The sequence below is a fragment of the Colias croceus genome, chromosome Z, assembly GCF_905220415.1.
Source record: "Colias croceus chromosome Z, ilColCroc2.1".
Classification (NCBI taxonomy): domain Eukaryota; kingdom Metazoa; phylum Arthropoda; class Insecta; order Lepidoptera; family Pieridae; genus Colias; species Colias croceus.
Window position 1 is genome coordinate 476,848 of NC_059568.1, and position 27,264 is coordinate 504,111.

Here is a 27,264-nt window from a genome sequence, read left to right on the forward strand (position 1 = left end):
ATTATAAAATACAATAATTTTAGATTAACCCATCAGAATATAAAGACCAAGCGTAGTATTAGTGATCTCCCAAAGTTTATAGCTAAGCTCTGGGTTTGTCTACTATATTTATTATCTTGGAGTGTATTTTTTTTTAATTTTGATTATCACTTATCCTCTAAACTATAACTAACCTCTTAAGAGCTTATCCCTCTTAATACTGTGACAAAAGTTTGACGATAGTAAATATTTTATTTTCCAGTTAAAATATTTTTCTTTTGTTAGAATTAATAAATAGTACAAACAGAACAAAATATCAAATCTGTCATATGAAATGGATTTCATATTTATCAAGTTTATTTCTATTATTGCATCATACATTTTCTTCCAGTTCAACTCTAATTGTGAGCTTTTAGAGCGACACGAAAGCCATTTTAAATACGGCGAGAGTTTAGCAAAAGAGTAAATAAACCTTCTTGTTTTAATATTCATGAGGCATACGAGCTGAAGAATATAAATTTTAACTGATGTCGCTTGTTTTAGAATCTTTAACAGTTCGGATTTGAAAGCAATTTTCGTGGATTTAGCTTAAGCGATGAATAAGTTAGACACATACGAGCGATGTGAAGCAACACATATAAATAATAATATATTACGGGTCGTAGATTTACAAAGACTAATGAGATTCTTGCTAAATTTGAGGATTAGATCTTGGTAAAACCATTATCTGTTCAGATTCATTTAAATTACCATTCATAATAGTTATAATTCCAAGTGGTAGTTGCAATTTTTAAAATAAGTTGCATCTAAAAAACTCAATTAGACAGACAAAGCGCTATACTACTAAAAAAATATAGCTCTTCTCGATCTGTTTTATTCTTTTTTTTATAATATATCCAATATGAAATACGACCTACGCCTTGTCTACGTCGAGCGTCGTAGCTATAACTCCATCCATATATCTTGAGAATTCCTGCCTCAATAACTTGTCATGATAAATCTTGTGGTTTGAACATGAAACCAGAAACATGTGTAACGAGTGACTTTACTTTTTGGTCGTCTAATATCTCACTTCTAAGACAAGATATTACAAGCATGTGTTTACAAAATAAGTAATTACTATGAGTATCACGTTCCGTAGTACGCACGTACATTGAAGATTCTTGCTTCTACGATTTAGCTGAACATCTACTGTGGGTTCGTATTGTATAAGGTGACGTATGTATATTGTATATTTAGGATAATAAACGTTTTAATTGTGTTTATTAGCTGTCTCTAGCTGAAATGTATAAGGGTTTTCTTGGATTCGGACTATAGCGCCTCAACTGAAAATGTGCTTACGTTGCGTTTTGGTGCAATTCAATACTTATCATATAATTGGTAGTGAATAAATGTAAATAGTGTTATAATTAATATCTTGGTTATTTGAACAGTGGCTGAAATGTTTTTAAGTCAACAATCGTAGCGAATGTACACTTTGTGTATAAATTAGAAACAGTGAACAATTGTTATGCGTAATATATTTACGATACAACTAACTTTAGCACCCAGCTATGCTCCTCTGATAACCATATACTTAGGTACTGTAGGAACTTAGATTTATCTCTTGTTAAAGTTCAGCAGATTTTCGTGTAAGGAAAAGCGTGGTTAAAATGAAATAAGAAGTACCTACTATTATATTATTTTCTGTTGCTGTTCTTATAGGATAATTGTAGATGATAGTGAATTAATTATGTTTATTTATTTATTTTTTATTTATTGAAATGTTTTTGTTTGTTCCAGGGTCCGAGTGGAGTACTATGTGAACGAGAACACGTTCAAAGAAAGACTGCAACTATACTTTATAAAGAACCAAAGATCGAGTAAGTTTTATTTCTAGTTATAAATTTTAATTTCCTCGCAAAGCGTTTGTAGGATATAGCTGGTTCTTGTGGAAGGATAGCAATTACTGTCTTTGTTATTGTTTTCAATGTTTTATTATGCAACATTGTTAATATAGTCTGGTGTTGGATTACAATCCGGAATTTTCGTATTCAATAACTTAAATAAAGAGCAACTATGGAGTTTCTTTCCGGTTCTTCTACGTAGATACTGCTTTCCGAATCGGTGGTAAATGTTAAAAATATGTAATGACTTTTCAAAAGTGCTTCTCGAAGAAGTCTAATTGAATAAATAAATGTTTGAGTTTGAGTACAATAGAATAAAATATTAAATAATAAATAAATTCTTTATTTGACAACAAAAAAAATATACATGTATACGCAATTATGAGATTACTTACATATAAGGAAAACAAACACCGTAGGTACAATTAATTGCGATATTTGAACAATGTCTCCTATGCTAGGAAATGTTCTGTGTTACAGGAGACATTTACAAAATACTTCAATTAAAATATGTAAAACATGATGTATTCGTTAAACTATTTCCTCTTTTTTTTATTTCTAAACATTCTATTCACATTATATTGAAATATTTATATTGAAGTATTTATATTGAAATCTAGTGATTCAGAAACTTTTCCACTGCGTCGGGCAGTTTTCTATCTCAAATTAGCGCTCTCCATGGGATCAGATCAAAGATTCATTCACGTGTTTATCATTCGAGTGGATTTATGTAAAACGAGATTAAAAAGTGATAATCAGAGTTTTAACCAGAGTTCAACCTTAAAACCTTCTTAATCAATTAAATGAATAGGTAAATCAAGTCAATGTCCTTAATTACTTATGTATAACGTAAGTAGGTACTTATTAAAAGAAATATTGACTTTTTTTAAAGATGTACAGGGTTTATTTCTCATAATGCAATAATTACTGAAATCAGCAAGGAAATGCAACCCAGCAGTTATTATGTGAATGCTATAAACCGAATCCAACACCGCATCGAGCACGACAATCTTTGAATTAAACTTCCCCTTATAATTAAATTATATCACACGCAATAAAGCACGCCGTAACAAGGTCGGAAATAGAAATTAATTATTCGAAGCCGATAAAATAAAGGTAACACCATTGAGGTCTTTGGCAGGCGATATCTCGAGAGTAAATCTCGACTCTCGACGAGGTATTGACACTTGAGACAAAGAATGGACCCACAAACTTGATGATAACGCATCGCCTCCACTCCGGTGTCATTAACGAAATGCCCCTATTACAGTTTCTAAGTAATTGCCGGCGTTAAATACACGGCTAGCTAATTAAATGGCGGCCGATGACACGTTTTAAACACGTGTAATCTTAATCGAATTTACATAATGAGTAATTTAACGGAGTGGTCGTGTATCACGGGGACGTGGAATACAGTTTTTAATACAATTGTTTAGGAATTAAAGGTTGGAATGAACATGAAACGCGATTATTCATGAATTAACTTAAGTGACGTTTCGCAGAACGTGAGAAAGCGAGGTCGTGAATATAACATTGCATGGTCTAGAATTATCTATTAAACTTAGTGATTAATAAAAGGTTGAATGCATATATCTATCTATAAATATTTTTGACGCAGCTACAGCTATGTAGAGCTACGTAGAAATTCTAACACAGTACTCGTGTGACCACGTCTGTTGCTTTTTTATGTTTCGTTGTAAAAAGCTGCCAAAACGCGTTATGTAATAAAACAGATGGTTAAATTGAAAATGAATTCGAACAAAATAAATTGTATAAAGTAAAGTGATGGAAATAGATCGAAGACAATGCTTTTCGTTTAATCTTGCGGTTAAGGTTGGGTTTGCGATTGCACTTTAGCGATTCGCAATGGCAGTTTGCAGATTATTAAAGTAAATTTACTTTTTCATGGTTAAGAATCGTAGATAATATTATTTGTGAACACATGATAATCGTGTTTCGGTTATAGGATTAATCTACCTAAATAAAGGAAAACTATTTTTTTTAATTGTTAAATGTGAATCATACCATCCACTAATATATTACCCTAATCCAAAGTTTATTACTATATTTACTGCTATCACTATAACTTAAGCAATATATTTAAGAGCGAGTCAAATAAATGGTTATTACGAAAACATCTCAAAACATAATAAAAGTTTAGTTTCATTATTTAAACAACGCTTCTTCCTTGAAACCTTTTATATTTTGTATTGGTATTTTATTGCGTCTATAAATCATTATTGATGGTAGATAACTTCAATATCTACAAGGTGGAAGAAAATATGTGAGTTCGATTTACATTTCAAATACAACATAAATATTAATAGGTAGGTACTTTTGAAATGTTTATTAGAATTGGTCACAAAAAACCACCGTTGCTTTAAACAACGGCAAAACAATTGCGAACAGATTAATTTCTTCAAAATTTCTAACCATTTTTCTTACTTATTTTTCCTACACCTATTTTTATTTAATATATTTTTTGTATAATACTTAGTCAAAAACAAAAATAAATATCAAATATTATCTTTATTCATTACAATTTTGGATACATGATGTAAAACACATAAATACCACTAACTACATACATTCACGTTATCCCTTCAGTACTGAACAAAATAATTTCAAGTCACGCTAAAACGTAGAATCATAATACAGATACACTAGGCTAGTCTAACCCGAGGTCAACCGTCAACCATCGGATCGTTGTTTGTCCATTTGGCTTTTAATTAAATTGTTCAATCGTATCGTATCTACGTGCACTGCCATCACACGGAATTAAAGATATTAAGGCTTTACAACTGATTTCAAACGTTATTAACTTTGTATTTTATTACACTCGTATCAAACGGTTTATAGGTTAATATGTGTGCACTCTGCTGCTAACGTTTTAAATCAATTTTAACTTGGAATTGACATGTGATATGATTAGTTTATATTTTCTCTATAGTCTGTGCCTCTACTCTGAGCATACAAATAGAACTTGTAATACAAGTTCTGCTAATAATACAGAATGTGTTGCTTTCTCTTAGGCATTTTACAGTACCTACCACGTCAGTATCGCGCGTTGGTTTTCAATGACAGTCGCTTTTCATTGGCATATTCAACGATTCATAGTTCTCAGACATTGAATGAATATCAAGTTATGAGTCTTCATTGTTATTTACAAGTGACTACCTCAGTCAGACGTGTAGAATTGCAGTAGATATCTTCTACGTAAGGTTACCTGAATCATGGGACAATGTTCCAAAATCCACAAAAAATATGTGTATTTTGATATATTTCGTTATAATTCTAAGTACAAATACAAAACAATAAGTAAACAATAAACATAACAAGCTATTCGTATCCCGATGTCGAAAGGGCGGGAGATGGCGGCCGGCGGCGGTGAGACCAGCTTTGTGTCCCGAAAGGGTCGCTGTTCAAACAAGTGAAGCATTCATGCTTGAGATTATGTATGAAAATGTAATGTGACAGCATATATTTGCCTTTAAAGTTTCAACTGGTATATATGTCGCTGGCAAATTTTATTATTTTACCGTTTACAATTAATGCTCGGCATTTTGTAAAATTCTGACGATTTACTTTTTCCAAACGTCCACAAAAAGACGGTTGCAACCCGACGGAGCCCCGCTTCGCAGAGATTATATTTCTGTATAGTTAAAAAAAACACGAACCTAACCTAACCCAACCCCTTATAACCAAACCTGTAAAAATTTCTGATTACGTATTCTCGTCATTTTACATAATGCCGAGCGTTTGTAAACGGCGAAATAATAGGTACACCTTTTTGTTTGCCTCATGCCTGCGACATAATATTACAAAAATAAAATAAAAATAAAAATAAAAAAGCCTTTATTTCTCTTTTCACAATATAATCTTACATGCTAAACAATAAGGTAACATTAACTTATTTTAATATACTACACTATAGTTGGACTTATAATTATTAATATAAAAAGAGTTATACATTAATAGATTTAGTGATTGTAATATATTATATTCTTAACGATTTTAAATTCAACCTAGAAAGGTCTTATTCCTTACAAAATGACTTTATATGTCTACTTTCAACAATCAAATAATAATCGACTCAAAATAATTATTAACACAACTAAGCACAACAATAACGACCGTTACGTCCGAGAGCCGAACGGAAAGTGTGTCAAATCCGCTGTTCAACTCATTTTTATAAACACCCACTCGGTTCGGGTTGCCAGTTGGGAATTAATTTATAACACGGCCGTTCCTGACAGTGCGGCGTCCTCGACCGCAGCATGACTTCCACCACTAGCATCAGATCCATCCATCATCGTCATCATCATCATCATCGTCTTAGCGCTGTCTCAGAAACAAAGGAAAATTGTTAGCGATCAACCTAGTTTCGCGTTATAGCCTGAAGCGTATATCTTATGCAGGGGAACGAAAAATGACGTTCATCTCTATTTTACCATTACCAGTGCCATGGACGCAAGCGTGCACTCAAGCGGCCATAAACAAGGTGTATTAAAAAGCAAATACTTATTACAGAATTAGATACCTTCAGACTTAACACGAATATAGATAAAACTCAAAATGTAATACACCGTCGTAACGGCAGTGGCCAAGTGCTCTCATAAGCGACAACCTGTAAAAAAACAGAGACCCATACATTTTGCATGTTCTCTAAGTGGCCTAAACACATTAGCACCACAAAAATTTAAAACAGAGAGACCCATACCTTTTGTACGTTCTCTAGTGGTCTATAAACAATAGCACCACAAACTTTCAAAACAGAGACCCATACCTATGTATGTCCTCTAGTGGTCTATAAACAATAGCACCACAAACTTTCAAAACAGAGAGACCCATACCTTCGTATGTTCTCTAGTGGTCTATAAACAATAGCACCACAATCTTTCAAAACAGAGAGACCCATACCTTCGTATGTTCTCAGTGGTCTATAAACAATAGCACCACAAGCTTTCAAAACGGAGAGACCCATACCCTCGTATGTTCTCTAAGTGGTCTATAAACAATAGCACCACAAGCTTTCAAAACGGAGAGACCCATACCCTCGTATGTTCTCTAAGTGGTCTATAAACAATAGCACCACAAACACAAAGTCTTCGACAGCAGCGGTGAGTGGCTACCGTCGATTCTCGTTCGCGCAGGCATCCCGGCGCCGTAGATTGGTTGCAAGCAGCCCGGAAGCCCGTTGTCAGCAACTGCAGCGGTGCAGTGGATGTGCAGCGCACGTGCCATTGCCAGCGCACAGCACATCGAACCACTGGGAACCCTTGTTGCCTCCTTCAACACGTAGCATGTTGAGAACTGTCCCATAAGACCTGTTATCATCATAGCAACTAGTTATTTTCTTAACAACTTTGCTTCCCCGACTCGGCCTAACCTGACCATGACTAATCAATAACCCCAAGGTACTTAATGACACCCGCTCACTGGACGCAACGGACGTTATTACGCTACGGTTGAGATAATGTTCTTTCAACACTGAACAACTGAACTGAACAACAACTAATAAGCACTAAATTTAGATGGCAAACGGTCTAAAACGCGTGGCAATCCCAATTCTGATCTTAACGATTTTAAATTCAACCTAGAAAGGTCTTATTCCTTACAAAATGACTTTATATGTCTACTTTCAACAATCAAATAATAATCGACTCAAAATAATTATTAACACAACTAAGCACAACAATAACGACCGTTACGTCCGAGAGCCGAACGGAAAGTGTGTCAAATCCGCTGTTCAACTCATTTTTATAAACACCCACTCGGTTCGGGTTGCCAGTTGGGAATTAATTTATAACAATATCTAATAAAATGGTAACATAAGAGAACCCCTTTATGCAAGGGTGAAGGCCTCCTCCAGACTGTTCCAGTGGTCTCTATTTTGCGCTTGTGCCATCCACTTTTCGCCAGTTATTTTTGTTATGTCGTCCGCCCAGCGATATAGGGGTCTGCCGTGTTTTCTTTTGCCTTTCGGACCAGGCCAAGATGTTAGGCGTATAGTCCAACGGTCGTCCTTCATTCTGGCTATGTGGCCAGCCCAACTCCATTTTAGCTTAAGTGCGTATGAAAGGGCATCCTTAAATTTAGTTTTGTCTCTTATAGTGGTGTGACGGTGTGACGAATTTTTTGACATTTGCGTATTTTAAGAATGCTCCTTTCCATACTACGCTGACATGTTGTTAATTTGTTTTTGACTCGTCGGATGAATTTCTATGTTTAACATCCATATGTGAGTAGAGGTAGCAAACAAGAATCCATAACCTTCTTCTTGAGTTTCAAGGGAAGGTTGCTTTTTAGGATTTCCTTGAAACTCCAGTATCTTTTCCATGAGCTGTTTACCCTTCTCTCTATTTCCCGTTCATTGTTTGTTTTGTCGAATGATATTTGTTTTCCAAGGTATATGAATGATTCAACATATTCTATGGGTGTACTGGCTAGCTTGATGGGAACGATGCAGTGGTTTGTCATGATTTTTGTTTTGCTCATGTTGATGTCGAGGCCAACTCTGTTGCTAGACACGTAGAGCTCTGATAACATTTTGTCCAAGTCCTTAGCGTTGTTAGCAATTATTACAATATCATCTGCAAACCTTAGATGACTAATGTAATTTTGTTGTATCTTGACTCCCATTTTTTCCCATTTAAGTTTGCTTATGATCGCTTCCAGTACAGCTGTAAATAATCGTGGAGACAGTGGATCGCCTTGCCTAACGCCCCTTTTAATTGGAAAGATAGGTCCTGGTTTTTCAAGCATTATCTGGCCAAAGCTGTTTTTATATAGATACTTTAATGTATTTATGTACTTAATTTCCACATTTTGTGCCTGTAGAGTTTCCCAAATTGCGTCATGCGTTATAGTATCGAACGCTTTTTGGTAGTCGATAAAAGCTAGATACAGTGGCGCCTGGAACTCCTGGTGCTTTTCAATGAGTTGTTCGACAGAGTGGATGTGGTCTGTAGTTGAGAAGCTTCTGCGGAACCCCGCTTGTTCTATTGGCTGAAAACTGTCTAATGTTTTGCTGACTCGTTTTTCCACTATCGATGAGAAAAGCTTGAAAAGGGTTGGTAGTAGACTGATTGGTCGATAATTGTTTATTAGAGTAGGGTCTCCTTTTTTATATAAAAGAATTATTCTACATTCTGACCATTGCTGGGGGGTTATGGATGAATTAATTATTAAATTAAAAAGTTGTGTCAAAGGTTTTGCTAGCAGATCGTCGGCGTTTTTTATAGCTTCATTTGAAATTCCATCAGCACCTGGGCATTTATCTATTTTAAAGCCTTTTTATTGCGCATTTTATTTCGGAAGCAGTTCCAGTCTGTTTTTCCATTAGTTAAATACGAGCTCTGGGTGTCTCGGATTAAGGCAGTTGAACCCACAGTCAACACCACTGGTGTGTGATCGGAAGATCCATCTAGGCTTGACTCGGTATAGGTATTCTGTTGACATATACCTTTTGTTATGAAGAAGTCTAGAAGATCGGGTGTTTTATTTGTGTCTGTGGGCCAATATGTAGGTTCTCCTGTAGACATAGTAAGTAAATGGTTGGCTTCAACACTATTTTTTAATTCCCTGCCTCTGGGAGTTACCAGTCTCGATCCCCAGTATGAGTGCTTTGCGTTCCAGTCACCGCCAGCTATGAAACGTGCTCCTAATCCTTTGAAGAATTCAGTAAACAAATTCTCTTTAATGATATGACGGGGTGGACAGTATATCGCTGAGAGGATAAGTGGTCCAGTTTTATCATTTATCTGTATGGTTGTAGCTTGTAGGTAGGTGGTTTCACACGGACCGAGAAGACAATGCTTTATGTTATCTCTAATTACTATTGCAGTCCCAGCATGAGCTCCACCGTCAGGGTGCGAAGTGAAATAAACACAGTATCCCCGAATGCAAATACGCGATCTTGACGTAGTGTGGGATTCTGATATAAGACAGACGTCGAGCTTGTTAGTTCTCATGATAGTCTCAAGTTCATTAGCATTAGGAGCAAGTCCATTGATATTCCACGTGGCAATACGTAAGCAGGTCATTTTGAAAATTTTGAAATGAGTGTGGTTATAAGTCCTACAAGAGAACCTATTTGTTGAATTAAGAGATCCATTTTCTCACTTTGTTTGGCAATTAAATCTTCTAATATGGAATTAGATTGTTGTACGGTTTATCCGTAAACACCTTGAAGACAATGTTAATCTTAAGCTCCCGCTTAAAACTGCTGAAGACGTGGAGTATGCATCACTTTATATAACCAACCTGATTCAAGTGGCAGCGTGGATAAGCACTCCTACTCTGAAAGAGTCACATACGGATATTTTGATTCCACTCGAATTACGCGATAAAATAAGAGAAAAGCGTCGCCTTCGACGAGTTTGGCAGCTTTCTCGAAACAGCGAGGATAAAAAGCGCTTCAATAAAGCAATTAAAGATCTTAAAAATCTTCTTAGTGTAACTACAAACGATTCCGTCAAACAAAGATTAGAAAAAATGTCTCCTAGTGCTCTTGGAATACATTCCCTTTGGAAGGCCACCAAAATATTACCACAACCCCAACAGTGTTCTCCACCAATTCGGAACGGGAACACGTGGGCTCGTACAGAAGCAGAAAAGGCAGAGACATTTGCCCGTTATCTTGCTGAAGTGTTCAAGCCGAATGAAGCGGAAACCCCTGAAGACCCTGAAATAGATAGTTTTTTAAATCAAGATCTGCAACTTTCTTTACCAATAAGACCTACTTCTCCACGGGAATTATTGAAAGAGATAGCCGAACTAGACCCAAAAAAGGCTCCTGGGTTCGACCTGATTACTCCAAAGGTTATCAAAGAGCTTCCTAGAAAGTGCATCGTGTTTTTAACTTCCCTTTTTAATGCAATCTTCAGAACATCTTATGTACCTACCATCTGGAAAATATCTGAAGTAGTTATGATACACAAATCAGGAAAGCCAGTCAACGACGCCTCATCTCACCGTCCTATTAGCCTAACTCCGATTCTGAGTAAATTGTGGGAAAGGATTACTCTTACCCGGCTACGTTCATTCATCGATTCTGACCAAGTCATTCCTGATCACCAGTTTGGCTTTCGTACGCGACACTCTACTATAGAACAAGTACACAGAGTCTACCACACTGTGAGACACTGTCTGGAGAAAAAAGAATACTGTTCGGCTGTTTTTCTAGACATCCAACAAGCATTTGATCGTGTATGGCATAAAGGATTACTGTACAAGATTAAAAAACATCTTCCACATTCTTTCTATACCTTACTGGCCTCATACCTTAGAGAGAGAATGTTTCGCGTGAAACAAGGAGACGCAAGATCTGCTTTACACAGCTGCCATGCCGGAGTACCCCAAGGCTCGGTTCTTGGTCCTACTTTATATAATATATTTACCTGCGATCTTCCTCAGCTACCAAATGTTACAATAGCGACGTATGCTGATGATGCAGCGTTTCTGGCGTGCAACACCAATCCAGTGGAGGCAAGTAATTTGCTGCAAGTTCAACTTGACCACACTAAGGAGTGGTTAAACAAGTGGCGTATAAAAGCTAGCGTCCCAAAATCTCACCACATTACGTTCACTTTACGACGTGAAAACTGCCCAGCACCCAAATTAGGTAACAACACCCTACCACAATCAACCTGTGTCAAATACCTGGGTTTCTATCTGGACAGAAGGATGACATGGAAAGAACATATTAAAAATAAGCGAAATGAAGTGAATTTCAGATTCAGAAACTTACTTTGGCTTCTTGGGAGGCAATCAAGTCTATCCCTGAGCAATAAACTAAGAGTCTACTGCTCTGTAATTAAACCGATTTGGACTTATGGAATCCAGTTGTGGTCATCAGCCAGCAAATCAAATATAAACTGCCTACAAAGAACACAGAATAACATTCTCAGAGTGATATCTGCTGCTCCATGGTACGCCCGCAATACAGAAATCCATGAATATCTGGAAATGCCTACAATTACAGAAGAAGCAAATCGCTTTACAACTAAATACAAAGATCGTTTGACATTCCATCCAAACCCACTATCACACATACTCCTACAGCCTAAAGCTATACAAAGACTGAAGAGAGCTGACGTGCTCCCTAATTAAGACGAACTAAGGCACTGGCCTTAGCTTCGCCCAATCGTCCACACATTTCAACCGACCTGCTTATAGTTTTTCTGACTGATTGCAGATGTGACATCAAAAAAAAAAAAAAAAAAAAAAAAAAAAAAAAAAAAAAATTTTATTTCGGACTCGGTTATAGGCTCTATATCTCGAGAGTTGCACGGAGGGTTCGTATGAATGGTAGTTATATTATGAGGTTTGGCTGAGTCGTTTAAGTTATTGTAGAATGAAGTTGCTATGTCTAAAATGTCATTTCGGTTGTATGAAAAAGAAGCATTAATTGGGTTAGATGAATTCGTTTGTAGGCTCTCTATCCACGATTTGTGGTTACTTAGTTGTTTCAAGGCCTTTTTGAGGCTTCCCGTAGTATTCAGGTACTTTTCAATAACAGAGCCGCGATGTGTTATGTAATCCCTACGTATATATTTGCTAACTAACTTGTACAGTGCTTTTATCTCGTTTTTGATGGATCTCGTTTTTGGTTTAATTTTTTGTAGTTCGCGTCTTCGATCGAGTAGTTTTCTAGTACGTTCCGAAATAATGTGTTTTTTATTGAAGTTAGTTCGATATTTGGCAGCGTTTTTTAAGCTTGTTTGTATGGCATATATAATTTTGTTGTAGTAGTTTTGGACAGTGAAGTTATTTCCAGTATTGATTAATTCGGTTTGAAACGATTCTAATGATTTTAAGTATTCTTTTATTTCAATTTCTGTTGTAAGCGGCTGTTTAAGCGCATTGGTGTAGTTCCTTCTGATAGGTTTAGGTTTTTGTACGGTGAATGATGCTCTTAAAAATCTGTGGTCTGATGGGAAAGAGACATTAATTATTTCTATATTTTGTACACGGTTTGGCATATTAGACAATATGAAGTCTACTCATTCTTGGTATTTCCGTCAGGAGAGCGCCATGTCCATCGCTGGCTGTCTTTTTTATTAAAAAAATGTGTTTAGTATATGAAGTTTGTTTTCGTATGCGTATTCAATGAGCCTTTCACCTCTGATATTTCTTTCTCCATAGCCATATTTCCTCATAATTAGGTTTTCGTCAGGCCTAGGCTGGCCTATCTTAGCATTAAAGTCGCCCATGAGTATAATGTTCTTTTTACAAAGGGTTAGAGCCTTGTCTAGAGTGCCGTAGAATACTGCTAGTTCGGAGTCATCAGCTGTGGCGGTTGGTGCGTAGGCTTGAATTATACTTATTTGTAAGTCGATAAAGTTTATGTTTAGAAGAGTTACTCTTTCTGATAGGCCTATAAAACTTTCTATATTGTTTTTAAGATGCTTCTTTACAAGGAAGCCAACCCCGTATAAACCAGAAGTCTCACCAATAAAATGAAATATGTTATTTTCATATTCTTGTATTGAATTACCAACACGTCTCACTTCGGATAAACCAATTATATCGTACTTAGTATTCTTTAGAGCGTCTAAGAGCTCTATTAATCGGTGATGGGTTGATAAAGTTCGTATGTTGTAGGTACCGATGTATAATATATTAGAGTTTAGAGTATGGTTACAATGAGTTGAATTATTGTCTGGAGGGTTTTGGTCTACGTCTCCCACGGGGACCGGCCGGGTTGGGAGAGTCTTATCTTTATTTAGAATTAGTTGGTTTATGTTGTTATTATTGTTTTGTCGCTCGATGGTATTCGCGGTTGAGATCGGCATTATTTGCTATTCTAGGGTGCTTTGGTTTTGGCCCGGGCTTTTTCTTGATTATGGGGTCCGTTTTATGTAGGATGACATGGTGTCGATCTGATTTTTGTAGAAGTTTTATTTTTGTTAAGAACGACGTTCAGTGAAAGGGCAAATTTTGATTTCTTCTTTGTTTGGTTGTGGTCGACCGTCCCTGTAAGTATAGAGTTAGATTTTGAAAGTTCTGGAGGGCTCGTAGAAAGTGCTCTTTTCTGGTTAGAGTTCGAGCTTTATTTTATGATTAATCGGTCGTGTTTTAAAATGGCTTTATTACCCTTCTCTCTTTGTTCTTTTAATTGTGGTATTAATTCCTTTCGAGCTTCCAAAACTTTACGCGAAAAATCCTCTTTTATGTAAGATCCTGATCCGTTCAGAGCTGATCAGCGTTGTAGAATTGCTAGTTTTTTTTCCATAGGTAGTGAGTGTTAATCTGATGGGCCGCGCCCTTGTGCTCTTTCTCCCGATTCTCCCAAGTCCCAACAAACTGAAAATCACGCTTTTCGCAGTCCAGTTCCAACTTGAAATTTATAATTTGTAGCACTAAGTCTTCCAGTTCAGAATAGCTTTTTTCTTCTTCAGATATTCCAAAAAATATGAGATTATTTTGTCTTAATTTTCTATCAATATTCTCTATCATCCTTTCATGCTCCTCTTGTTTATTCTGTATTTTATCTATATTTTGAACTAAGTTTTCAAGCTTGGTGTCTAAGTTTGCATTGATTGTTTTGGTTATATTGTCCTCGGCTTGTTTCAGACTAATATTAATTATATCTTGCTGTATTTGCAAGCGCAAAGAGTTCAATAATACACTCATAGTTTCAGAATCCGACATTTTTTTAAATTATTTTATTCTATAACAACGCCCTCTATTGGTTGTATGCTGATCCTTGTATTTAATCGATTTGATCAATTTAGTTGTAATTGGCCGTAGATAACCAAAAAGGATCCAACCCACAAAATGTTACTTTTGAGTTATTGAAGTTTGAAGTTTAACCTGTATTTGTTCATATAAAGACTTGCTTGTGTTAATTGCTTCTTAAGGAAAAGTGTGTGTGTCAATGTATATTTTATTCTTACAAACAAATTTTATTGAATTTAGTTTTATTTCTTGAAATATTCAGCTAAATGTGTGTTAGGATCCTTTTTGATAAAACCTATTTTCAATTATGATAAGTGAATTTTCATTTCGCAAAAACGATTCAAAGTAGCTAATTGCTACTAAGATCCTTATTTTTTTTTAATTTCATAAATAAAACAACTAACTTTCAATTTTTTTTTTCATTATTTATATAAAACATTAATTCTATCCGATTTACTATTCTTCTTCGTGTGCGAAGTCCGGTTCATCGCCATATCTACATCGTCATGAAGTCTTGGATTGCCCCCTTGGATTGATTTATAGAAATCCAGGCAGTATTTAGATAAATAGTCAAAGATTGACTCCAAATCGTCTAATTGGGCTTTTCTTTAACATTTGGCCATAGTCATTGAAAATCATTATAAGATACCTCCGAAGATTTACCTTTCGAGCCCGCCCATACATACAACTTTTGCATCGACTAAACTGATGTGTCGAGCTGTATTCTCCTCTTGAATTCAACATGACTAAACTGTTTAGTCGATGGAGGTGCGCATACAATCGATTTCAATCGATTTCAGTCTTAATAATTTATATCCCCAACAAACCTTACAGTCTTCTATAGGCAATTCTTGAATGAAGGTAATAAAGATCACGATGATCACATTTTTGTTACTTCGACATATTCGTCAGCTTCGTAAATTTTTTCAGGTATTTTCAAAGTGCTTCTATTTTAGAAAAATCGGTATAAAAAAGGCAAAGATGTGTGACCCGATCAAGATACTTGGAGTGTGAACTTAATGCATGCCTAACGCCTCAAGCTTTAAATACATAATATTCAGTCTATCCAAATGTTCTGAATTGTTTTTGTTATTAAACCAGTATACATTTCTACAAAATTCAGTTTAACAAAAGAGATCCATGCTTTCTGAATCTTTTTAGTGATTTATCTATTGCATCATAATATCATAAAAATTAAATATCTAAAAGGATCCACGTGCTTTGGATTTTTTTAAACATTTTAGTTTTGTGTTAGTTTTTTAGACTGAGCGTTTTACAATATGATCCAAGAAGAATGGATCGTTTTTACGAAACTAAAATATAGCTTCTCCATACATGTGGGTTGGTACCCAGTGTCAATTTAACGTCAAAATATTCATATTTTACTTGGATTGTTTTTGCTAATCGAAAATATAGACCTAGACGAGCAGTTTGGTATATTTAACTCATTTTCGGTCATGTTGTGGGTTGGATCCTTTTTGCTTATCTACGGCCAATTCTAGGATAGTTGACTAGATGTCACTTTTAAAAGTAGCCTTATTAGGTCGGTAAAATAGAATACTGGTAACGTCGGTAATGCAGTTTCAAGTTTGTTTACAAATATTTGTTCTGTGGTTTACAATCACTAGGTTAATTGCTCTTAGACAATCACAGTTTGAAGATCGTTATAACGTTTGAATAATTACCGTCCTCTTTTACTGAATATATTCTTTCTTCTTATTCTGAGTCCTGAGATTTCTTTTACTTGGTGGTTCTTATTAGCAAAATTACTCACAGTTTTATGTAAATTCGTGGTTTTCTTGCTGGATTATTCATCGACATAATATACATCATAGAAAGTACCTAGGTATTCAAATATTACTGAGTCCGTAGTTTTTTTAAGTTATTTTATAGAAATCTTCACAAATAATTTTTAACTGTATGCCTGAATGGACTTAATATTTTATTGGTTACATACATATATTGATCCAACGAAATTTGTACGAACTGCTATTAACTCCTTGAATTTTATTGATATTTCCCGTCAAATAAACAACCGATTACACTACTCGATGTTATATTTAAACGGATTGTATATTTAAGCCCTTCCATAATCAATCAAAACGAACCCACTTGAGAAAATAATACTTTGGTATCATGCGTATGTAAACTTTAATTACCTATGGTTACTTTCTGTTCATGTACAATTTACATACAAAACACTGGCCAACAATATTAATGTAAGGATATACAACTTCCTAAAAATCTTAATTTAAAATAATGTTATTTTCAGGTTTACGCATTAGGATAGTAAACCTATTTTTCAAGATTTTGGCGTGTCTCCTGTATATATTCCGCGTCTGTGCTGATGGAGACCCAATTAATGCAACATGGTGAGTTTCCTATACTGATCTTTAGAGGCAGATATACCATAATTTTCTCTACACTTTTTTAACAATAACTTAATAATAAGTGCTACTGTATATTTATTTATTTATTTATTTAAATTATTTATTGTACTGCCAACAAAAATTACAAAAAGAAAACTTATACTAGTATAGATATAATATAGGACTTATTAACCATATCTTATCTAAGTATCTACTTCACCATTATCGTAGGTTTTCTAATTAACTAGCTATTTCAATTTAATCGTAAATATCAGATATATAAACCCAGAATTATTGGTCCTTTTCTACATACTAATTAGTAAGCCAAAATTGAGGTCTTCCTTTACTTGTTGTACAGCTGATTTTTTTATATGCTTAGAAATCATGCAATCTATATCAAATATTTATATTTGAACAGTTACGGCTGCAAACCAGGCAACAAGTCGGAGTTCGAGTTCTCCGCGAACCTCACGGAGGAGGAGTTCCAGGAGCACCCCATCATCAACTGGGACGGCATCATCTGGGTGCACCGGCCACTCTACCTCTGGCTCGTGCAGGTCATCCTGGCCATGATCTCGCTGGCTGAAGCCATCCTGCTGGCGTATTTGGGATATAAAGTAAGTCGAGAGCCATTTTGCTAACGGAGTTGGCTTATAATTGGAGAGTCATTTAAATGAAGCCTTTGTTCAACTTGCTGTAATTACCTACTTTGTTCTTTGATCTTGTAAAAATATTTCTTCAAAGGTTTTCAAATTGGTACTAGCCAACATTACAAACAATGAACATTTATAATGTTGGCGCAACATAGGTACGAATTTAATCGATGCACAAATAACAAAATAAATTATTTTCCCTTTCCAGGGCAACATATGGCAGCAGATTCTGTCATTTCACTTTATTCTAGAGATGGTGAACACCGTGCCATTTGCGTTGACGGTAAGTTTCATAATAATTATTGATCAATTATTGACAGAAAATATGTTTTTCCATATATACATAACTACTAGATTTTAATATTAGTTATTATAAGTATATAGTTAATTAAATTATTTTTGCAACAATTTTGTAGGTTCCTTTCCCACCGCTGCGGAACCTGTTCATACCTGTGTTTCTCAACTGCTGGCTCGCTAAGAGATCTCTTGAAAACATGTTTGTAAGTAAAACCACTTAGATACGTTATAACAGAATATTTGAAATTGCTAATGAAGAAACATTAATGATTGAACGTTATTTCAGAACGATTTGCACCGAGCCATGCAAAAGTCACAGTCAGCTCTTTCACAACAACTTATGATATTATGTGTGACGCTACTGTGTCTCGTTTTTACAAGGTATAACATCTTTTAATTCCTTCTAAAACATTTCAAAACTTTTAATCAAGAAAATAATTAATTATTCAATCAAGTGAACAGAAATATTTTCATAACAGCTCTAAAATCGGAAGTTTTCTGGTATTGGGAAATAAAAGTTTAAAGATCGATAAAGTAGAAATTGGGTCAGTTTGAGTAGTGGCAGCAATAATTGGGTCAATCACAAAAATTTTATTTGGTTTTAGTCTTAACCTAACTTTGGAATTGTGGTTAGCTTTTAAAATTCTATTGTAGTACTCTACTTAATGGGATAACAAAGGTATCTAACCAGATCGTTACTCTAGAGACATACATATTATGTTTAAGATTCTTTTTTATTGACACATCAATCTTTAAAATGTTTTTCAATCTTTTATATGTTGGCTCAGCATACCATCACTCAAAAATGACTATTATTTGATAAGCAGTAGCATAATAGAATAATTTTGGAAAAATACCCAAAAGGTATTAAGATTACATAGGTAAAGGGCTATTTATATGATTATAATTAATTGTCCAAATTCCCAGCGTCTGCGGCATCCAGCACTTCCAGCGCGCGGGGCACCGGCACCTGAACCTGTTCCAGGCGACCTACTTCGTGGTGGTGACCTTCTCCACGGTGGGCTACGGGGACTTCGTGCCGGACATCTGGCCCTCGCAGCTGTTCATGGTCATCATGATTGGAGTCGCGCTTGTTGTTTTGCCGACTCAGGTACAATGCTTACGTACCTAAAAGGCAAAATCTCGCTAATTATAAAAGACCTATATATTTTTACTACATTTAAATAAGGCTTACACGTGCATAAATGTAAAGACGCAATTGGTAACGTTCGAAAATTTAGACCATTTCGAATAATTTTCCAGTTCGAGCAACTAGCGTTCACATGGATGGAGCGGCAGAAGCTGGGCGGCTCGTACTCCTCCCACCGAGCGCAGTCGGAGAAGCACGTGGTGGTCTGCTCCACCACGCTCCACGCGGACACCATCATGGACTTCCTCAACGAGTTCTATGCACACCCTCTGCTGCAGGACTACTACGTGGTGCTCTTGTCTCCCATGGAACTTGATACTACGATGAGGATGATACTGCAGGTAAATAATAAGTCGGATTAAACCTACAAATAACTTAGATCTACATTCTACAAATAATTAACATTAAAATGTCTTTATTAAAAGATTCTTATTTTTTTCTCTATGTTTTCAAAGAAATTGTAAATCCTTAAGATATTAAAAGTATATTTATAAAATCAAACCATGCACTTGAACTTTCACAAATATAAGCTAGTAAAATATACATAAGAAAATGTAATATTTATCACACAATATATCTAAACCCACTTTCCAACTTGTTTGTTAGGTCCCTATATGGGCACAGCGCGTGATCTACATCCAAGGGTCATGCCTCAAGGACACAGACCTGATCCGCGCGAGGATGAACGAGGCAGAGGCCTGTTTCATCCTCGCTGCGAGGAACTATGCTGATAAAACTGCTGCAGATGAGCATACTATCCTCAGGTAAGCGATTGCTTTTCACAATTTGCAAAAGTATAATATTGACATAATTTCTTATCTTTATTTTGTTGATAAAAAAATGAAATTAGCAAAAGTTAAAGTAAATTCTAAGATACTACTCCATCCTCTAACTCTAACAATACACCCTATAACCATTTCCTTACATTATGACATAAAATTCCAGGTCATGGGCCGTTAAAGACTTCGCTCCAGACGTGCCGCAGTACGTGCAGATCTTCAGACCAGAGAACAAATTGCACGTGAAGTTCGCAGAGTTCGTGGTCTGCGAGGACGAGTTCAAGTATGCTCTGCTGGCGAACAACTGCACCTGCCCTGGAGCGTCCACACTGGTCACCTTGCTGCTGCACACCAGCCGAGGACAGTATGTAGCTTTGTGTCTTTTTTATGGGATGATAACCACAAATTGATCCTGTGTTTATAAACATAAAACTAGACAGTTTGATTAGGGATTATATAGACTTGCACTTGAAAACATACCTGGTACCTATTGATTTATTCATTCAATTAAAAAAAAATATTATATCGTATGTATAGGTCAAACTAGATATTAAAAATACAAAAGAAATCAAGCATACACGTATATTAACTAAACTTATAAAACGTATATTAAAATTACAGAGAAGGGCAACAGTCGCCCGAGGAGTGGCACAGGCTGTACGGCAAGTGCTCCGGCAACGAGATCTACCACATCCTGCTCGGCGACAGCCGCTTCTTCGGCGAGTACGAGGGCAAGAGCTTCACCTACGCCAGCTTCCACTCACACCGCAAGTGTGTCATCAATTTAATTTCAATATAATATATTTACTTTGAATGTGTCCATATTACATCGAAATTGTAATATTTAAAATTTTAATTGATAATGGATAATGGCCTTAATTTTAACAGGTACGGTGTCGCCTTGGTCGGAGTTCGCCCCGCCGAACTACCAGAATTTTATGAGGAAACGATATTATTAAATCCCGGTCCGAGACACATAATGAAAGCGAGTGATACATGTTATTATATGAGCATCACAAAAGAGGAGAATTCCGCTTTTGTTTCCGACAAACAGGCGGAGAAACCGATAGCAAAAGATCAGACAGCTTGTAGCCTGGTCTCTAACGAGAGGGACGCGGAAGAGGGAGGCGGGCGGAAAAGAGCAGACGGTAGTAAAATGGATCCATTCGACCTCCCAAAAGTGGTTCTACAAGCTCCCGCAAGTTCAAATGCATCGCCATCACGCCATACTGTTTCATCCGCTAATTTTACTATGACTAGCTGTGAGTGCCACAGTGATTACAAAAGTAGGCCGATACCTTTGCCTGTATTTGATAGAGACGGCTAGCATTCGACCTACTTTTTATTAATTTTGCTTAAGTTGCTCGATGTCAACAAAATTTATTGTAGCACCAGCATTTAAAGAACAATTGGCACGCGACAATGAGCAGCTCACACATAGTACCTAGATGTTACCAACTGTGACCACGGAACCGTGATGCTCGCGGGGTCGCTTTGGATATCAAGTTCACCTAAAGCAGTATGATAATTATAATTATACTTATTGCTGCAATTTTGTTTGCAACTAAAAAAACTCCTTTCAGTCCATAATAAAGAAGTAAACCAAAGAGATACTTTGCAAAGTTAGCTTCGTATCCTATTTGCGGCGGTCCTGTTAGCGTTAAGTTAATGTCTGATTTCAATCACATTTCTGATTTAGAACTGTGTACTTACCTTTAAATGACTTTCGGTGGTGACAGTCAGCTATGAATGTTTTGAATTAATTTTAATATAAGTTAATACTGTTAGCAGTAAACCGAGCAGACTTCAGAATGTAAGAGGCGGCGGCCGTAAGTCCCGAGCTGTACACTAGCCCATGTTCCATTCTCATTGTGAAATTGTGAAACCCGACCATTGACCGACAAGTTTGATGCATGCCCGTTTGTTACACATTTTTATAACGGCTTCTGAAGGTATGCGTAGAGCTCAGCTCTAACCAGCATTATTAACAATTAATTGAACGTTGTAAGGCACTTTTGTGCGTGAAAGTGTATCACAATTACTAAAAAAGTATGGCGTGGTCGTCTAACCTCACCCATCGGCTCCTTTTTGAGAATGATTTATGGAATGCATTAATTATTATTGGCATGTTAAGTTCTTTGAACGTTTATTTGCCAGTGCAGTCTCGGAATGGTTCGTCACATCCTTTGTTCGCATTTTTGCTAATATCCGTCTTCATTGACCACATGAATCGTTGCCTTGTTAGAGGCTTTTTCATAATTTAAATCTTCACATTAAAAATTTAGCGTATTTTATGTTAAAATTAATAAAGTAGTTTGTAATATTATGAGCAACTTAGCAAAGCGCAGATAATTACGGACAAGTTGAAGTATTGCAAACCGTAATTATTGCGTTAAAGTTTATCAGTGTCGGCACTCATTCTAGTTAAGATAGCTTTACTGTGGGTATATTATTAATTCACTGTACCGTTGGGACAGATAAAGTGGAGGGCTCGGAGTCTCGTCTGTGTCTCAAAGACTCCCCGGCTACCGACAGCGCTACGGACAGTCATCTGCTCTTGCCACGGCCAGACAATCCTAACTTCCTTAGTCCTGATACTCTACATTCACGGCGAGGTATTGAATATATTTTATTACAAATAAGAAACTAGTCAAGCATGTACTGGTATATGAATAACCGATAAACACAAGAAAAATAATTATAATAGAATAGAAAAATATTTTATGTTGTGAACTGTCATGGGCGGCGACCATCACCTTCAAGTGGGTCGCCTGCTCCATTGCCGGGGTTGCAATAAAAAGAAAATAAAGAATTACATTCGTCACACAATTTTTACAAAATTGGTGTCAAACAGGAAGCAGACGACCATCGATACTGCCTGTACCGGACATGGTGACCAGCAGCCTGAACATTGCGTCAGACAACCAAGAGGAGGAGCCCGAAGTGGACGCCAGTGAAGATGAACTGGAAGACAACGTGCCCTGGAGGTCCCCTTCAGAGAAGATCGCGTAAGAGTTGCACGCTTCTTGTGTCTGCCCTCTCGCCATTGACACCGCCGTCAATATTATCACTTGCATGCGCTTTTATCCGTTTTAATTTATGAATTTAATTATTTTCAACACGCCGATGTTTGGAAGTTTTATCAGCATTTTTTTAAATTTTTAAAAGCATAGTCTTAAATATCTGTATCACCGATTATCTGAGGACATATTCTTTGAGACTATGCTTATATATTTTTAAAATATATTTTTAATTAATTGTTAGATAATCACTGCTGTTATTTCAATTTCTCATTGTTATAGCCTGTTCGTTCAGTCGTGTAGATAGCTGAACAGAAAGCGGCTGCATGCCCTCAGGCCACACGTACGTATATTCCGTTGAGAACCTCTTTATTTGTTCTGCTTGCTTGATTCATGTTCACATTGACTCATACAACATTGTCAAGTAAACCGCGCCGCCATCTATCTGGATTGACATCTCCTAACAACAACCATAACTCGACTCACTTAGACAATATTATAACATTAAACATCCCCATACATATAAATTTACCGATTAGCATGCATTTAATAACTAGGTTAAATAAATAAAACTCTGTGACTTTTATAAAATTACAAAATTATTAAAATACGATATACATGAATGTAGTCAATGTAAATAAAAGTCAAAGCTTGGAAATAGGAAGTTTTCTTTTATTGAACAATTATTAATCGGATTTGATGATGGAACAAACAATAATTTAGATAATTGAAATAACTTAGCCACAAACATTATAACCAACAATGCCATCGCGTGGTGAGAATTATGTGCTAATCAAAATAAGCATACCATCGAGAAGGGTCGGTATAAAGTAACTTAAATGACTAATAACCCAGTGGATAAAGTTGCACAAAAGCCGTTTAATAAATGTTCTGCTAATGATATCCAAGTCCAATCCCAACACGAATAGAATAGAGAGCACTGTAATCCCCGTGAGTGTGTAGGTGTTCTATACGAATGTGCATTGTATCCCTGAGTATCCCATGTTCCGGCGGCAGAGACGACGCGACCAGCAGCTCCATGTGGTCGCTGGACTGCCACGGGAGGTCCGCCTGGCGCAACGACTTCTCGAGGTGAGACCTTCCCTAGAGCAGGATTTGTACGAGCCCTTTTCCTTATATCATGAAAGTTAATATCTAACCATTGGTGTAAATTGACTCGTACAAGTTCCCCGAGTCCTGTATTCTGTGCTCACTCCTTGTTGGAGGGTGAATCGATGTTATAGCTGACGTAGATAACACTAGATTTATGTTATGCTGAGCATGATTCTGATTCCAATGTAAAATAGATCTGCACTGTGAATTAGTTTTATTCGTTTTAATAAATACCAAACCAGTTACTTCATAACAATATTCACACTTGTGGATATTAAAATTTTATTGTATTTTTTCTTATTATCTTAGCTTCGCTTGTGCCTTCGTTTCGGATCATAGTGGTTAATTTGGAAATTAGGCTTTCGATAAAGTTGTTTTAATGTTTAGGATCGTGAAAGGTTTCCCGCCAGTCTCGCCTTTCATCGGAGTGAGTCCGACGCTTTGCTACTTGCTTAAGGAAAAGAAGCCGCTGTGCTGTCTGCAACTAGCGCAAGTGTGTGAGCATTGCTCGTATAGAAACGCGAAGGAGTACCAGTGGCAGAACAAGACGATCATCTTGGCAGCAGATTATGCGTCTAACGGAATTTACAACTTTATAATTCCCTTGCGAGCTCACTTTAGATCAAAGACGTCGCTGAATCCAATTATACTGCTACTGGAACGCAGACCTGATATAGCATTTTTGGATGCCATATCATACTTCCCGTTGGTATATTGGATGATGGGAACCATTGATTCGTAAGTTATTCTCTCTGATTCAATATTTTACAGTACATAAATACCAGGCAGCAGTACTGATTCTCATGTTATCCACAGGTTGGATGATCTTCTTAGAGCTGGGATAACTCTCGCAGAGAATGTTGTAGTGGTCAATAAGGAATTGTCAAATTCAGCGGAAGAGGACAGTTTGTCCGACTGCAACACCATTGTGGCGGTTCAAACAATGTTCAAGTAAAAATCTTTTACCTTCATTATTAGACTAAGCCAACCTAGATTATATTCGCTTATTTGCGAAGGCAGTGCGATTTGCTAGCGCAGTTTGTCAAAGCGAATTACTTACCGCTAAGAGTATGAATATAGTAATTATCAAAATTGTTATCTATTGCAGATTCTTTCCATCAATAAGATCCATCACGGAGCTATCGCAATCGTCGAACATGCGCTTCATGCAGTTCCGTGCACATGACAAATATGCTCTGCATCTTTCAAAGATGGAAAAGGTAGCAGTTGTTTGCTGTCATTGATTACTTTTAGATAAAAGCAAAAAATCTATATAAAAATTCTCTCTAAAAATAATTTAAGAATAGAATTTATACAAAATTAGTCTTTCACTTCTTTGTCCTTGAAACATTTTTTTTTTAATGTTTTGAGTAGCTTTAACATGAACATACTAAATTGACAAGTCTATATAACTGCGTTAAAAACAACCGACTTCAAACTTGCACTTGCAACATTTACAAATACAGACAAAAATGCTCATAAAATAAAAACTACTGGACCTATCCGAATAAAATTTTTATGGGACCAATTCGACACTATCCCGCATCGAACAAAAAAAGAATCACGTAAATCGGTTCAGAAACCTCGGAGAAATCGGTGTACATACATAAAAAAAATATACCGGCCAAATTGATAACCTCCTCCTTGTTTTTTTGAAGTCGGTTAAAAATATTATATATCTCAGCTACAACTGTAGTTAAGTAAATCGTCTGACTATTTTCAGCGTGAAAAGGAGCGCGGCTCGCACATATCATACATGTTCCGCCTCCCGTTCGCCGCGGGCTCCGTGTTCTCGGCGTCCATGCTGGACACTCTGCTGTACCAGGCCTTCGTCAAGGACTACGTCATCACGTTCGTCCGCCTGCTGCTGGGGGTCGACCAGGCGCCTGGATCCGGGTTCCTTACATCCGTAAGTGTCCACTTCTGTTCCATATGCTGTTGCGTGTTCACCGCCATCTCTATCATCCTTAACGCATAGCGAACATTTTAAATTTCAAGCGAATTCCATTTTACTATGAAATATCTTATTTCTGTTATGTTTTGTTCAATAACATTTTCGATATTAAGTCTCCGCCACCTCACTCAAACTTTTTGACGTCACAACAGATGAAAATAACAAAGGAAGACATGTGGATCCGTACATACGGTCGGCTTTACCAAAAGTTATGTTCGACATCTTGCGAAATCCCGATCGGTATCTATCGAACCCAGGACACGAGCCTGGCCGACCCTTCTCACGTGAGTATGTCTCCACGCGGCTCCTCAAGTTGGTTATGGTCACGCCTCACGGGAATGCGAACATCGCAAGGATCGGTGAGTCGGTCTCTACTTCTCAACTCCTTAAATACAGTCCTTTGCTCCTTGCACAAGATTACTTGTTTTATTTCTTCTATTCCTTAACGTTACTTTTTTTATTAGGATATCTCGATTTGCTTTCGGGCCATTTAGTTTTTCTTTTCTAACAATAGCTTAATAAAAAAGTCCGTAGAAAAAGCAAATCGAGTTTGTATGTATATACCAGATTTAGATCAGTGTTATTCGATTTAATCGCGACCCTCTTGCCGTCAGTACCTACCTCTGTTTTTAAATCTATGTTGACAACATATTCTTTATGTTACGTTAGTCTTTATTATGCGATTTTCATTTTGATGTGGTGATTCAGATAATTTGCTTTTTATTAACTATGTGACGAGTGTTGCGATTGTAAGGAATTGGAAAACACTGATTCACTCGCTACTGTCAAGTAACTTGCAGTTCAATTTTGGCTTACAAATATTAGACTCGGTACTTTAATTTCAGCTATAACTAAATTCTGTAATACAGGCTGCACTTTAGTTACAAAAAATCCTTACAATTTGATCGTTACCACCCCTTCCTTGTCCCTGGACTGTATTTCGGGTTTTTGGATCTGTTATTTTTTTACATTTTCCTCGTAACTGAGGCACTATCATTTGTTCTACATATCCGAGCCTACACTTGTGGCGTCTTTGTAATTAGTTCAGCATTTACATATTTGTCTCCTTACACGGTACCTCAATTTATTTGGAACACGTGCTTTATTTTATATGTTTCATCGCAAACTGCTACTAGCCAAAGAGAGAATATTGCTTTGCGTTGACGGTAAATTAACTGATCGGGATACTGAGTACAAGTCGAAAGATGTTCGGGTCGAGGTCGATGATCGCAATCCCGCCATGTTGTTGTAGTGGTTCTTGCATGACTAGCCTAGGCCTAGATCTGCAGACGGTATCGTCTGGACTTTTCATTTACTGGGAACATTAATGTTACCTTCATAACGTTGCGATACTATTAGAACATGTGGTCTGATAATCAT

The 27,264-nt window shown here is 36.5% G+C and overlaps 1 protein-coding gene across 9 annotated transcripts in view; it reads left to right on the forward strand.

Moving 5' to 3' along the window:
• LOC123704962 (potassium channel subfamily T member 2) overlaps positions 1-27,264 on the forward strand; it is a 128,533-nt gene that overhangs the window by 96,901 nt on the left and 4,368 nt on the right. For 4 of the 9 annotated variants that reach the window (XM_045653474.1, XM_045653478.1, XM_045653475.1 and 1 more), the window contains 20 exons: positions 1,762-1,841; positions 16,822-16,921; positions 17,337-17,535; positions 17,780-17,854; positions 17,988-18,071; positions 18,155-18,249; positions 18,796-18,979; positions 19,132-19,359; positions 19,625-19,782; positions 19,964-20,161; positions 20,419-20,568; positions 20,686-21,059; positions 22,275-22,412; positions 22,652-22,805; positions 23,835-23,909; positions 24,318-24,668; positions 24,747-24,881; positions 25,039-25,150; positions 25,654-25,839; positions 26,037-26,243. In XM_045653474.1, the coding sequence (XP_045509430.1) occupies positions 1,762-1,841; positions 16,822-16,921; positions 17,337-17,535; positions 17,780-17,854; positions 17,988-18,071; positions 18,155-18,249; positions 18,796-18,979; positions 19,132-19,359; positions 19,625-19,782; positions 19,964-20,161; positions 20,419-20,568; positions 20,686-21,059; positions 22,275-22,412; positions 22,652-22,805; positions 23,835-23,909; positions 24,318-24,668; positions 24,747-24,881; positions 25,039-25,150; positions 25,654-25,839; positions 26,037-26,243 (3,283 nt within the window). The remainder of the gene's footprint in view (positions 1-1,761; positions 1,842-16,821; positions 16,922-17,336; positions 17,536-17,779; positions 17,855-17,987; positions 18,072-18,154; positions 18,250-18,795; positions 18,980-19,131; positions 19,360-19,624; positions 19,783-19,963; positions 20,162-20,418; positions 20,569-20,685; positions 21,060-22,274; positions 22,413-22,651; positions 22,806-23,834; positions 23,910-24,317; positions 24,669-24,746; positions 24,882-25,038; positions 25,151-25,653; positions 25,840-26,036; positions 26,244-27,264) is intronic. The other 5 variants (XM_045653477.1, XM_045653482.1, XM_045653483.1 and 2 more) reach the window with 3 other exon arrangements.